Genomic DNA, 14,996 nt, shown 5'->3' with positions numbered 1-14,996 from the left:
TCACATCTTGCTGGTACTAGCTCTCCTCATGATCTGTAACTGGGCCCAAAAACAGCAGAGTAGCATAAACCATACATTCACATGGCAGAAGTCCTGGGGTGAAATGTAGGTAGCTCAGAAACATGAAAATAAAGAAGCTGCTGAAAACCTACATAACAGTAAGACTTCCCCTGGATTCCTACATCCTGTTCTTGTTGAACAAACAAACTACTTGTACACTTAGAGAGCATACAAAGTACAGTTTCTAAGAAAACAATCTCAGTACCAAGGCAAGGAGCAATATTTTATGGGGCTGAAGAGCAGATATCATTGCTTCTGAAGCACTGGGAATGAGCTGGGTGTTCCAGCTATCGTGGAAGAGAAAGGAGAATGAGCCTCACCCTGCATGCCACTTTTGCTAATGCTCTACTAGATGTAAATACAAGTTTTATACATTAAATACAGCAAGGACATTGTTCTCAAAAAGGTAGCATTGCTGGTGATACATTAGGTGCCTGGGAGCACAATCAGTATACTTATCTTTTTCTTTTGTTGGTTGAAATTGTCTATAATGACACCAACGAAGAGATTCAGGGTAAAGAAAGATCCAAAGATGATGAAGTTCACAAAGTAGAGATACATAAATAAATTGTGCTCCATTTTCGGCTGTTCATTTTTCTGCAGGAATGAAAAACAACATGAAACATGATCTATAATAACAAGGGCCCTACTCAGAATAATCTTCGTATTGCAGATCCTCTAACAAATTGATTCCAGGAGGAACTAAAATTTACAGCTTTACTGCTAGTCCTGACAAAATTGCTATGGTTTAAAACCACAAATGCCTCATGATGTGAAATGTTCTACGTATGTGGTGCTGCTGGAAGGAACATGAAATAATGAAAGAAAACAACATTGATCACTGTGAAATTCTAGGACCTCATAGAAGACAAAGGGACATTTTTCTCATGCTGACTACTATCCTGTTTGAAACTGAGCACAATTCTTATGAAATGATATGCCTCAGTATGCCATATTGTCCTACTGAACATGTAGCTCAAAATAACAGCACTACAAAGCGTTAGTACCATAGGACTTGTTAATTTGACTTCTTTTACAATGTTTTTTTTATGTAGTTTTTGGCTGGATCATTGTAGAAGATGATAATTCAAACTGATATTGAATATATTTGCACTGAAAATCTTATAGAATAAAAATTACTCTTAGCTTAATGGTGAATGATGTTTCAACAAAACCCAACTCAACGAACTTTCTTTTATAGCTATTATAGATAATAATATAACCAAACTTGTTTTCCAAATTGAAATATTATATATATATATATATATATTTCTACATGGTTACTTCTTGATCTAATTGTTATAGCCTGTTAATTTTAAATTCTTTGCCTCTAAAGATCCATTGCTTTGTTCTGTTTAACATTGGATGATACTTCCGATAAGCCGGTAAATACTACCAGCAGGATAAACAGTAAACAGAATAATGCAAGTGGTGATGCCTGACAATGTATATTGTATGATTGCTTATCCACAATAACTTGATTCTTGAATGAAGTTCGGTCATACATTTCGAACTGTCACTGTAGCAGATATGGGTTTATTCCAAGCTCAAGTCTCATAAAAGATGATGCGTGAAGGTAGATGCCTCCATGAAGTCCCCTGGTAGCTGACAGACTTCCAGATATTAGGAGGGACAGTGAAAACTGAAGAGGTGCTCAGCTGACCAGTACAGATAGCCAGGGTGAGCTGAAGTCCCTCTGAGCATACTGACTAGATCTCCATTATCTACAGAGAGGACTTGGAGATGAACTCACATGGAGACCTTACACTGCAGATAACTGCATTCAGGTGAGTGCATCTGAAGTTGAATCTCACTACCCATTAGAACAAATCAGCATCAGGATACTGCAGGTTTATTCACAGAAGTGAAGAAACACAGAGAGGTGCTTAACACAAAATGTCAACTGACCTCTCGTGAGTCTACTGCCGCATACATGATCTCCATCCAACCTTTAAATGTTGCCTAGAATGAAAGATTATCAAAAACATGTTGAACATTTAGAATAAAAGTCTTCACACCATATTCAATAGCCAAATGACACTGTCTGGGGAAAGAGGTTTGACTGTAGTCATAAACACATAACACCAAATGACTTCAGAGACAATTGTCACTCTGTATGTGACAGCCTCTGCCCTCACAGGAAGGGAAAGCCTGTCAGGATGGAACAGACCACATTGTCCTATAATCCTGCCATGACAAACCTTCACCAGCCTGGTTTACTAAATGCTTCACAGCCCACGTGGCTGAGCAAATCTGTAGCAGATTAGGTCAGTTTTTCATCCAGACATCCTTCTGAGGCTGACTCCAGCTCTCAGGCTCGTGAATTCGTTTTATTATTCAGGGAGGCTAGCACAGCACACATCTGACACATACTTTATCCCTTAAAAAAAAAACACAGTGGGGCCCAGTTTGTCCCCATGTTAGAATACCTCAACTTTTTCCATTTTCATTCACTAACAGCACTGGTCTTTGATCAGCCAGCTATGAGGTAAAAGCAGGCTGTTCGACCTCTGTTTTCTGCCATCCATAGAGATGAGTTAGGGGCTGGCAGGAGATCTATTTGATTTCACACTGACAAGTGAAGGCAAGCAGCACTTACCACCTGAAGAAGAGCCAGGTAGCCAGAGCCAACATTATCAAAGTTGACTTTAACGTTGACCCAGAATATTTTTCCTGTGTTATTCCACATTCTACAGTCTGTTATGTTATTGACTGAACTATTCAATTCTGAATTTTCTTCTGTTAGGTTGACACATTTCCCAAACTTCCCAGCAAATAGGTTCACTCCCATGATGCTAAAGATGAGCCAAAAGATGAGGCAGACGAGCAGAACATTCATGATGGAAGGGATGGCTCCCACAAGGGCATTGACCACCACCTTGTGTGAAATGGGAGAGAAAAATAGCACTTAGTTAAACAAAGATGGGCTCAAGTATCTGTAAATATCTGTCACAGCTGATGTCAGTACCTTGAACAGAGATTCAGAGATGCATAATCTTAGTCTTTCAATTGAAGGTTTGGAATATTTCAGTTTGCCGTGAGCCACCACTACATATATAGACTACAATGCAAGTCCATCGACTTTTCCTTGGTTTTGGTGTGTTTAGATTTTTTTTAAAACTTTTTATAACAGAAGATTTACAAATTATTCTCCCATAAGCACTAATGCAAATAACATATTATTAATGCTGTGGAAATTAGCATTTCGAAAGGATTGCTAATTACTCTCCACTCGCATTTTGTTAGACCTATTCTTTTTAATTCATCATCTTTGCACTGGGGGTCCACATCCATGACCTAAGGATCTGATTTATGCTGTAGGATCCCAGAAGTTGTCCAAACAATTTTTGAGTATACACTAAGAAATAACAGTTTTCTTGGTAAAATAAGGCAGTGCAAAGAAGTAATACAAATGCATCCAAGTATCACAGCCAGTGAACTTAGCAGTTAGATAGCAATCTGATGGGCCAAACTGAAAATGAAAAAGCACTGTGGAGGTTTTTGGAAACTCCGTCACATGCATTCTGCACAGCAAGATAGAAAATATGGTAGAACCTGGCTCAAAAATTTACTTCACACATGGAAAGCTTGATGCTAAATTAACAGAATGCATTAATTTCTCTGCACCTTCAGTGATGATGTTGCAGAGAGCTTGCAGCTTCACTTCCATATTATATCCAAGCACAATTTCTATTTCAGTTGCACTGAGGTTGCATTCCCATGTTAATGTGTGACGGTGATACCATGCACATTTATGAAATCCGTGGTGACAAATCTGAGTGTATTCCATAGACCAGACTTGAGCCCAAATACTGCTGTGGTCACCACTGCTCTTTCACATGATAGTATATAGAAGTTTTGCATATGACTGACTTCCTCTGCGTTTGTGCAACAACAGATTTCTAATCAGTCACATTCAACAGCTTCACGTTGTTCCAAAGACTCCTTCGTTGGAAAAAGGCAGAAAATATTCTACAGAAAATCAGACCTACTTTTTGTAAGGATACTTATATTGGGAAAAATAACTTGGGTAAAGTATGCCTGAGCAGCCTAAAGATTTTGTTAACCAATTCAGTAAAAACTCGCAGAATGGAGATGATTCTTTCCTCTGAACTAGCTTTTCATGAGCATTTAGGATTGAAAATTGCTACCTCAGAATTCTTTTCCTCTGCTTTGTTTTAGATTCTGTCTGTAAGACAGAAATGCAGGAATGGCTGAGCAGCAAAGGAGCGAAGTTCTTCCTGGTCTCATTTTAATTTCACAGCATTTGGGATTGATCACTTGAGTAAAGTCTGTAGGAGCTGCCAAGTGTAGAGGAGCTCAGCAAAGGTGCCCTTTAAAAATTAATTTTATGAATCCTAAACTTAACTTGGTGCAGACATATGAACTCATAAATACGCAGCCAAGTGTTATGATACCGTCACACGCTTATTAGAACTGACAGGCTTTAATTTGTATTCAGACTTACCCTCATCCCCTCAAATCGCGACAGTGCTCTCAAGGGTCTCAGAGCTCGAAGAGTCCTAAGAGATTTCACAGCATCAAGTGAACTACCTAAGAGATTTATTAAAGAGACCTGAACAGGGAGACCAAAAAAGGATTAGCAACATCTTGGCATCTGTTTCTTTTGTTCCTACTAAAAAAAAAAAATTCAGTGCCTGGAGTACAATATCCACGTGCAATCATTAATGGAGGCAAGAGTGTTTTCTTGATTTTATGTCCAGAAAAGTATTGGTGATTGTACTGCTAAGTCTTGCATCAGGACCTGTGGTGAATCTTAGAACCATAGAATGACTTGGGTTGGAAGTGATCTTAAAACCCAACCAATTCCAACCCTCTGCGGTGGGCTGGTTGCCACCTACCAGATCAGGCTGCCCAGGTCCCCATCCAGCCTGGCCTTGAACATTTCCGGGGATGGGACATACAAACGTAGAAATGCTGAAGGCACAACTTACATCTACAATGAAGAAATCAAGCCAGCACCAGGCATTGGTGAAATACTTATGGAAGCCATAAGCCACCCATTTCAGCAACATCTCCAGAACAAAGACGAAAGTGAACAATTTGTCGAGGAATGACAACATAGCTTTGATGGTTTTTCTCTCGTTTATATGGATGTCTTCAAATACCTGATACCAAAATATACAAATAAATTGCAAAGTCAGAGATAAGCTTAAAAACATGAAAGTCCAGAAACAATAAGGCCTCTTCATTGTTCAATACATAATTTACCCAGATGTGAACCTCATCTTTTACTCAAATTTATGTCAGCTGACAAACTTGTAGTTCTTCCCTTCCTTTCTCTTTCTTTTTCTCTACAGTATACACACTCATGGACACACATAGACCAGGCGTGCTAGGATCTTAGGAGGAAAGGATATTTCTAGATTATTTTTTTCCCATAATTTTGTACTTTCAAGAGAAATAAAGTACTAAATATCATTTACATATTTTAATTATAAATAAAAACATTTACATTTCACAACTGTGAAAGCCAGAAGAATCTAATGTACAGCCAGAATGGAAACAGCTTGTGTGAGCTGTGTATTTTTAGCATTGCTCTCTCAACTTGTAATAGTAAGAATAATAAAACTGTGATAATTACAATAGCAGATAAACGACTGTTCTTTTTCACCTGGTGAGGTCAAAGATATATCCTGTGTTTCCTGCCAAACGTAACTTATCTGAGTGCTATTAAAGCTAAAAATTCTTCTAAAGAAATACGTGAAATTGTGCTCCACAAACCAGGGTTCCACTGCTCAGAAGAATCATGAATATGATAAAGGTTTCAAACCAGGAGTGCTCAACAATTTGGTAGCAGGTTTTCCTCAGATTCCACCACGTTTTTCCTCCAAAGTTTACAGTTCTACCCTTCCAACAATGGAAGTATCGAACACAACCTGAAAATGAGAGATAATGATTGCAAGTAACAGAAGTACATGCGGACCAAGGACAAATCTGATGTGCCTTGTTCTGGTGCCCAATGTCAGGTGAGTTCTAATTTTATACATTTGAGTTAATCCAAAACTGATTTTGACTCTGTCCAGCAGAGCAGAGCTCACCTCACCTCTCTATAATTATCGACACTTTGGTGTTCTGGTCTTCACCACTTAGGAGCAATCCATTGCTTTTTAAGGAAGGAGAGTTTATTTTTCTGATGCCACAGTCTCTCCATTCACTACACAGGGACAATGACAAAGTCACTTGTTGACATTAAAATTAAGTGAAATTCATCTCACCCTATGAGCTCAGCATTCCTAGACCAACATGACTATTTTTGGCACTTCACAACCACGTAACCATGAGAAGCTTACCTTCTGGAAAACATTTTTCTGGATTCTTCTTGTCTTCAGCAAATTCTGGAATCTGCCTCAACAGATCTTCAGGGTTTGTCAGATCCACTGTGCTGCCTTCGGATGAGCTGACATTGTCAAACTAACAAGGAAAAAGAAGATCAGGTATTGATTCTCCCTACATTCAATTCCAAATGAATAAGATCCATGAGCAAATAACACTCAAAATCAAAACTTGGTTATGTGCTAATATTTCAAGTAGAGTTAGGAATAGAACAGACTGTGACTTTAAAAGTATGTAAGCTTGGAAGTACCAATAGGTACATTCAAATAGGAGCCAAAGCCATATATGTACAGTATCTATCCACATGAAACCACTTTAACTGCTTAATAAGCTCATAAATCAGAGAGATTTAAACTTCCTTTCAAGTACATGTAGTCCTTAATGGGCTAAAACCAGGAAAACCTAGGAAAATACATTCAAACAGGAGAACCAGAGAAATATATATTCTGAATATCCATTAGAGTATTTATGAATTAGAATTTGGAATTATATAACGTATTATTCAATTCCAAAGCTTTTCTCTATCCCTCCAGACATAGATATAATGTATGATGAGTCAGCTCTTTGTTACAAATGACTTACTCTTGGATTATTTATTTATTTATTTATTTGTGTGTTGCTAAAGAGGAGCTCATTTTCTTGAATGTTTTCTTAATTCAGAATTATTCTTAATTTATTTATGAATCATAATGATACACTCACTTATAATATTACTTTTCTTGAAACTGAGGTACTTAGGACACAGGTTGGCTGTCTGGAATTTCCCACTTTTGCTTGGAAATCTCTCTCTCCTTTAATGAAATATTTTGTCACCCTCTTTTTTTTGTGGACTCTGATTTCAAGAAATGGACATCAGCAGAGAATTTTGCAAATTATTTATTTGAATCAAATTATTTTGACATTTCTCCATTTCTAAATATTCATCTTTCCCATAGATATATATTTTTTTTCTTAAAGATCAATATGTAGAAACCCACCGTGGGTTCATTTTCATTCACAGAATTTGGGTCCATCGTTAACGAGCCAGACCATCTACAACAAGCACAGTGCTGCTGCCACCACTGAGATCCACTCCATCGAGTCCATGAGCAAAAGTGTACCCAAGCCTAACTAGCACTGGAAAGTCAATGCCATAAGATCTATCTACATATATCTATATATTTACCTCTTTATGCTCTGGTGATGATGGTTCAACCTTCTTATCTTTTCCTAGGTAAAGCACACTGAATTCTTCAGAGGAAAGTCCTGACACTTTACTCCAGCTTCCTGAAGTTTTCCCTCTTTCCCCTCTTTGCCTCAGGTGATTTTCCTCCTGAAAATAATCTATGGATTAGTAGGATTCTCTTTTTCCATTTTGGGGGGTGTAAATTGGAAAGGGCAGAAAGATAAGTTGTACATTTCGTTTAAGGTGGGATGCTCTGGACAGAATTCATAGATGTGATCTTTTTGAATCTAATATTACCTAGCAATAGAGATAGGGAAAGTTTTCCTAATGGCCATACAGCTATAAGGAATTAGTAATTCAGTGAGCTGATTAACACCTGGATTCTGAGACTATGGAAGTGAGAGTTTTTGCATGGGGATTAAAAAGGGAAGTTTCACGTGGGAAACATTGAGACAAGAAAAGGACATTTTAAAAAGCTACAAGTGACAAATTTACCCTCATTCTAAACATTCCTAATTGGTTCTAGTTCAAATTTTGTGAACTGTGGAAATATGAATCAACACATGCCACCTTGTTGTGCCAGAGACAGTCTTCTACATGCATTTATCTTTCAGTTAACGTGCACCCTAATATCATAGAATTGTCGAATCATAGAATGGCTAAGGTTGGAAGGGACCTCAAGGATCATCAGATTCCAACCCTCTGCTGCAGACAGGGTTGCCAACTGCTAAATAAAGTACTAGATCAGGCTGCCCAGTACCGCATCCAACCTAGCCTTGATCACCCCCAGGGTGTTTTGATCTGGGTGGGTTTGATCCCCAAACAAGCAAATTTATTACCTGTTTACTGTATTCTGTGTCTGAAAATGCGCTCAGTTTATCCTCATCTTCAAAACCCTCACTTGTATTCTCTTCCTCAGCAATAGGAACACAAACAAGAATGTTGGGATTGGTAATAAAATCATCAAGACCTGAGCATATTTCCCCATTTTTTTCAGCCCATTCAATATTGTAATTGTCTTTAAAATTTTTTCTTTCTTTTCCCAAACCCAGTGAGTTCTGGGCAGTCAATTTGTTTTTCTTCCTGTGTGCTTTCTTTAGATGCCTGAGCTTTCCACAACAGGTGTCCCAGGTAACGCTCTTCACATAGTGCAGTCCCTTGTGAATCCGAGCAAAGGCAATCCGAAGATTGTTCATTTCTCCATCATCTTCCGCTGTTTGGAGGCAGTCGGTACTGAAGGAGTTCAGCAGCAGTGCAATGAAGAGGTTGAGTACCTAAAAGTCATTGAAATAATGATAAAATAAAAAGTCCGGAGAATTGCATTCTGAAATCTAAATTCTAAAGTAGAGGACAGATGCTACAAAAGCTCAGTCTTACTGATCAAACAAAAACAAGACAAAAATGAAATGGCTATTACCAACCATGTTACAACTGATGAATTAAATTTCCTTCTCAGAAGGCTCAGTGTTCCCAGGTCACTCTTCCTCCTAAAAGTTACTTAAAATGATATCTAATTATTTGGCCAAAACAACTTTCAAACATTATAGCAGTAACAAATACTATGGTCATGGCCAATCCGTTTAATGGCATCTCTCCTCTTCAAACAAGAATTAAATCAGTCCTCTCTGGAAGTTTCCCAACTGGGATGTAAAATCAGATTCTGACACAGCAGTGCTGTCAAACATACAACATTGCTGCAAAAAATCAAAATCAAGAGAAGCTCAAAGTCAGGTTTTCTCCCTGTTTTTGAGTACATTTTAAAAGAAAATATATATATATAAACACCATTTTTTCCCTGTTTATTTAAATGCAATGGGAGAATGGAACAGGATTTTTCATAATAAGCCTTCTGATCCCATTTGGAGTGAGATTTACACTGCTCAATTTTTCTCCTTTCAGAACAGGGCAAATAACACCTGGATCCACAGCAGGATCTCCATGGAAGTGAGTGGCATAAGCAGGAGCTTTTGCATGTAAATAGACTTCCAGAGAATTCATCTATAGAGATGATTAAAGAAAATCCCTATTTCAGAGGCATGAGTGTAGATTCTGTTATCGCTGATAAAGATCTTGGAAAAAATGAAAATATGAAAATACAGACAGAAGCTCAATGGCAAAAAATAAAACAGGCTTTTACAGACTATAAGAGACACTGGTAAATGTTCTAAATGTGCTTTGGGGATCTACTTTTTATTGACAAAAAGTCAATTAAGTTGTCTCTAACATCGACAGGATAAAGAGAAGAAAATATTGGAAAACTCACCACTAAATTTCCTATTACCATGACCAGCAGAAAGACAAGAAGGCACAGTGGTTTTTCAGCTACCACCATGCAGTCCCACATGGTCTCAATCCATTCTCCACACAGAATTCGGAAAACGACAAGGAATGAATGGAAGAAGTCCATCATGTGCCAGCGTATTTCACCATTTTTTTTAATTTTATCACCATGGATCCTATAGCTTCCCCCAAAAAGCTGCACCCCTACTATTGCAAAAATGAAAACGATGATTGCCAGGACGAGGGTCAGGTTACTCAGCGCACCTAGGGAGTTACCGATGATTTTAATGAGAGTGTTTAAAGTTGGCCAGGACTTTGCCAGTTTGAAGACCCTCAGCTGTGTGAAAACATAAAAAACCTGTGTTAGACATCAGCAGAGATAACCCACCTTTCTGCTGTTCAAACCTGTAAAAAACATTTTATAGACATTCTCCAGCAATTTAATGTTTGCGGCACTGCAACACTAACACTTTTAGAAAAGTATAGATTTATTTCCCAAACAGTTGAACAACATTGCAGAGATAAACCAACAACATCCTTAAGAGCCTGGCTAGCCTGAGTTCTGGTAAGTGCTTGGCACTTAGGACAATTTTTCGTCAGACTGTTTGGGCTAGTATTTCATTTTTGTCTTTGGTTTTATAACACCTATACCCTGGAATATTTTTTATCTGAATACTTCTCACTGTATTAAATGGAAATATGTATGGCATTAAACTTCAATTCTAACATTACGAGTTTAACAGTATTTTTCTTATTCCCACTGCTGAGAAAATAAAATAAATAATTTCCTGCATCCTAACTACAGACAACAGAAGTATTCTCTACTATATTCACAACATAATGTTTCATAGAATGATGTATACGTAAGGCTTACCAGTCTGAAGGATCGTAAAACTGACAGGGTTCCTCCTTTTCGCCTTTCTTTTTTGCCTCTGTGTCTGGGTAAACTCAACTCAATTAAACTCAATGTGACAATTATGCTGTCAAAAATATTCCAGGGCTGCTGAAAATAATAATAGGGATCTAGAGCAATGATTTTTAAGACCATTTCTGCAGTGAAGATTCCTGTAAAGATCTGTAATCAAGAAACAGTAGCATCAGCCTAAAAGTTACCATTAATTAATCTTATCTTTAGACTATGTTTCCACCAGTACAGTAGCATTCACGGGCAGGTCAATAAACCCAATTTTTATGAACTTCCAATGTACTTTCTGTTAAAATGGGAGAGTTGTTTTCTGCTTTCTCAGAAGTGCATTAGAGCTGCATCAATAAAATCTTGGAATTGTCTGTATTAGAAATGTAAAGTTCATAAATACAGAGTTTGCTAAGCCTTCACTTTTACTGCTACTCTTTGTGTCTCAAGTGAAAACACTCATCAATCAATTTTTGGTATAAAAGGTCATCTGGTTGAAAATTTGCTTACCAAGTTGCCCACATTAAGCATTGATTTAAAATTGTCTGTCATATTATTGTGTTCCAATGCCATAAACAAAGTATTCATCACAATACAAAGCGTTATGGTGAGATCAATGAAGGGATCCTTTATGAAAGCAGCCACTTTTTTCTTGATTCTCAACCAAAGTGGGCAACAGTTCCAAATTAGATACTTTATAGCAAAATTTTTCAGGAATCTTGGGCATTTCTGTTGGGATTCTTCAAGTTCTAAAAACAAGACAAGAGAAGAAAAAGCAACTTCAAATCTCACATAGAGCCCCAAAGCTTCCCTGCACTTTCTGCCACTCATGCAGTCCCTACATCAGTAATAAGTCCAGTGGTAAAATTCAGAGAGGAAAAAAATTAGAGAAAATCAAAATTAATTGACGTGAAGTTACTTCAAAAGCTGTTGATTCAGGTTTTAGGCACGTGATCATACTACAATCACCTGACCTAACAGAGATGTTTAGGAAGAAGAGGCTACACCTCAGCCTCTCACCCTTGATAATCTTGATAGGTAATGCAGCAGCTAGGACATGTTTTCCTAATATCCAAGCTGGGTATTAGGGAAAACTTCACAAAAAGATTGGTCGGGCACTGGCATGGGCTGCTCAGGGAGGTGGTGGAGTCACTGTTCCTGGATGTATTCAAGAGCCATGGAGTTGTGGGACTGAGGGACATGGGGAGTGGGTATGGTGGGGGTGGGTTGGTAATCAGACTTGATGATCTTAGAGGTCTTTTCCAATCTTAATGATTCTATAATTTCATTTGATCCATATGTAGACTTGTAGGACACTGACTGCATCACATCCAACACCTTTGCTTCCACTGACTCTCTGGAGAGTGAACAGCAGCTCCAAATGTTCAGACTGTAGATGAGACAAAACCAAACCACAGCACACAAAGCTTCACCTTAGGCCAGCTCTAACAGAAAATTCATGCCTATCATTTCTAAGCTGATGCAAGAAACAACACATCTCCATTTTCTATAAGTAAAGTAAGCAATGGAAGCTGTTCTGGTTTTGTCATTTACAGGCTCTTGGTCAAATATAAATCTCCTTTCCTTCTTGAATATTAGTCAGTGCTACAAAGCACTTTTATACTCTGCTGAAGTCTTAGGCAAATTCACAAAGTAAAACTTACTAATCATTCCTACAGTGCTTGTATTGAGTTTTAAGTAAAATGATTTTCAGGGATGTGAAGATTTCTCAAAGGTCTGATAAGCTGGAACCAATTTTTACCCTTTTCTTCTTTGGACCTGTCCTTATTTCTTTCCACAGTTTTGATGTAATTTCTTCTCCTCCAGATTCAAGTTCCAGATTCCACCCCACACTGCTTATTCCAGTGTGATGACCCTGACTCAACTCCAGGTTTAGCTCTTTTTTTTTTTTCTTCTTCTTAATCAAATTCCTTCTTCAATCATGTGGTACAGATCTAGAAGGGCCAACATTCAGATCCCAGCGAAGACGACCTCCCTGCTTCCTATTCCATGGCCCCTTTCTCAGGATAATCCACAGACACATGGACAGGGACCCAACATCAATGGACCCAGTTACATGGAGATTCTGTTTCCATCCCAGTACTCCACTGAATATCTACATTTTAAATTTGAAAGCAAGGCTTCAGGTGATGTGTTCCAACCGTGATTTTCCCAAGAGCACTGTAAAGAAATTTAAGAAAGGGGACCTCCCTGACACAGCACTACCACCCTTGCTATAGTTCATACTTGTTCTCCAAGAATCAGTGATAAATCTCCACATCAAGGACAGAAAAATATGTTTTTCATTCTCACTCTTGTCCAGAAAACAATGGAAATTTAGGCTGTTTTTTTTTCCCAGAAAGATCTGAAATGAAACTACGAGACAGCAAAATACCTGTCGGTAATACAGCCCTCAAAAATTCACGTAGAATGGTAAGTGCTCAGACTCCAGGAATTGCCACAATTAATTTTGCTTGTGTAACCTTAACGTTTGAGTCTGCATGCATATTTGTGATGGAGTAGCAGTCACAGGGCCAAGAGGAGAAGCCACTGCCCGAGTCCTGCTTCTCATGCCCCAGAGAAATTCTTCCCAGCCATCATCACTCCAACCTCTTCCTCAGTCCTATGAAACTCAGTCTTATGAAAGGCAAAGGATACGTTCTAGTACATGAAGAATGTGTGATAATGCATTCTTTTTAATTAAAAAAGAGACTAATTAGTCATGTAATTCCTAACTACACATCTATAAATCTCTGTTAACTTTTCAGAAACGTATTGATATTTTGGTCTTTTACCCTAGCATTACTTCAGGATTGAAGTAAGCATGATGAGGAGCCACTTACCCTCTAAGACACTGGTAATTATGCTGACTGCACTTGCTGCCCTTTGTCTCTGAAGAGTCTCATTAAAGTACTCCACTGATAGCTGAGGATGTAAATGCATCATGCTGCTCTCATCATTCACAGCTGGCTGCTTAAAGAAGTAAACACAATTAGGGAGATACCACAGGAATAAAATGAAGAAGGATGCAATGATGAATAACTATGAAAGTTAATAGGAACGATGACACGCAGCCAAATAAATGTACCTGTCTACAAGATGTAATAGGTGTTCAGAACAAAGGTCCTACACTTTAGTAATAATGCTACAGTAAATGGATCCCTCAAGCATGTAACAGCAACAGGGCAAATACAAAGCTTGGAAATAGGTGTGAGGGCAAACAGATCCAATAACATTCCAGACACTAATGGAAATGGAGAGAGATGAGGGGTAAAATAGTAGCAGCACATCTCTACCCATTTGCATGGGGGACTTGCAGACAAAGCTTCTGCATGATTCCAAAGGTGCTATATAGGAGAAAGACATAAAGGTGCTGCCCAAAACAATCTTCCTGGACAGAGACTTTCTGGAGGGTTACAATGCCAGCACTAGTAACACATCTTAAAATATATATATATAGAGAGAGAAATCATAATATGAATTATATACTTAAAATAGCCTTTTTCCTTACCAGATCACCCTTCCCCAGGTCTTCCATTACTGGTGGAAGCATTACCCCTTCAGAAGGGGCAGGATCTAAGCCGTGCACCTTGCCGTTCCCTCCTCCTGTCACCGAAATCATGCCATTGCAGTCGTCCATGTTGGCCCGCTTGCTGCTCTGCATGCAGCCTGGGGTGGTGGGGCGGGAGCCGTGGCTCCTTTGGCTTTGCATGCTGGAGCGTCTTCCCACCTGTGGCACCGACATTGACCTGCCCTGGATCTTGTTCTCCCCCACGCTGTGTGCCTCCTCATCGGTGGAGTCCGCTTTGGAGTCAACTTCTAAAGTAGGTATTTGGAAATTGAATACGCTGCCATGGCTAAGCCTACGTTTCACCTGATCGGCGTTGGGACCGTACACCAAACCAAGGAGGGACTGAAAGACCAAAGAAAGAAATAAAGAGAGAATGGCAGAAAATCATACAGAACATCTGGGGAACTGATTAAAGTTTAGAGTTTCATGACATTTCTTGTCAACCATAGCAAGTCCAAAACTCTTATTTAATTTAGATTATCCAGGAAGGATTTTGTTTAGGTTTGAAAAGGTAGATAATAAAATCCTGCCGGCCGTATCAGCTATTTTTATGATAAGCATTATATTCATATTTTAAATGAGAATTTTTAAAAAGAAAGTGATGGCACTAAAGTTAAATTCTGATAGTTGTTCACTTTTTCTATTTCTCA

The 14,996-nt window shown here is 38.5% G+C and overlaps 1 protein-coding gene across 1 annotated transcript in view; it reads right to left on the bottom strand.

The window, feature by feature from the left end:
* LOC110394545 (sodium channel protein type 5 subunit alpha-like) overlaps positions 1–14,996 on the bottom strand; it is a 34,030-nt gene that overhangs the window by 5,336 nt on the left and 13,698 nt on the right. The window contains exons 12-25 of the mRNA XM_021388456.1: positions 14,287–14,688; positions 13,619–13,745; positions 11,286–11,524; positions 10,737–10,937; positions 9,846–10,199; positions 8,422–8,856; positions 7,583–7,729; positions 6,375–6,495; positions 5,806–5,960; positions 5,016–5,189; positions 4,529–4,636; positions 2,660–2,938; positions 1,969–2,022; positions 516–657 (exon numbers count right to left, since the gene is read on the bottom strand). Coding sequence (XP_021244131.1) covers positions 516–657; positions 1,969–2,022; positions 2,660–2,938; positions 4,529–4,636; positions 5,016–5,189; positions 5,806–5,960; positions 6,375–6,495; positions 7,583–7,729; positions 8,422–8,856; positions 9,846–10,199; positions 10,737–10,937; positions 11,286–11,524; positions 13,619–13,745; positions 14,287–14,688 — 2,938 coding nt within the window. The remainder of the gene's footprint in view (positions 1–515; positions 658–1,968; positions 2,023–2,659; positions 2,939–4,528; positions 4,637–5,015; positions 5,190–5,805; positions 5,961–6,374; positions 6,496–7,582; positions 7,730–8,421; positions 8,857–9,845; positions 10,200–10,736; positions 10,938–11,285; positions 11,525–13,618; positions 13,746–14,286; positions 14,689–14,996) is intronic.

Source organism: Numida meleagris, chromosome 2, assembly GCF_002078875.1.
Source record: "Numida meleagris isolate 19003 breed g44 Domestic line chromosome 2, NumMel1.0, whole genome shotgun sequence".
NCBI lineage: Eukaryota > Metazoa > Chordata > Aves > Galliformes > Numididae > Numida > Numida meleagris.
This window is presented reverse-complemented; position numbering and strand designations above follow the sequence as displayed.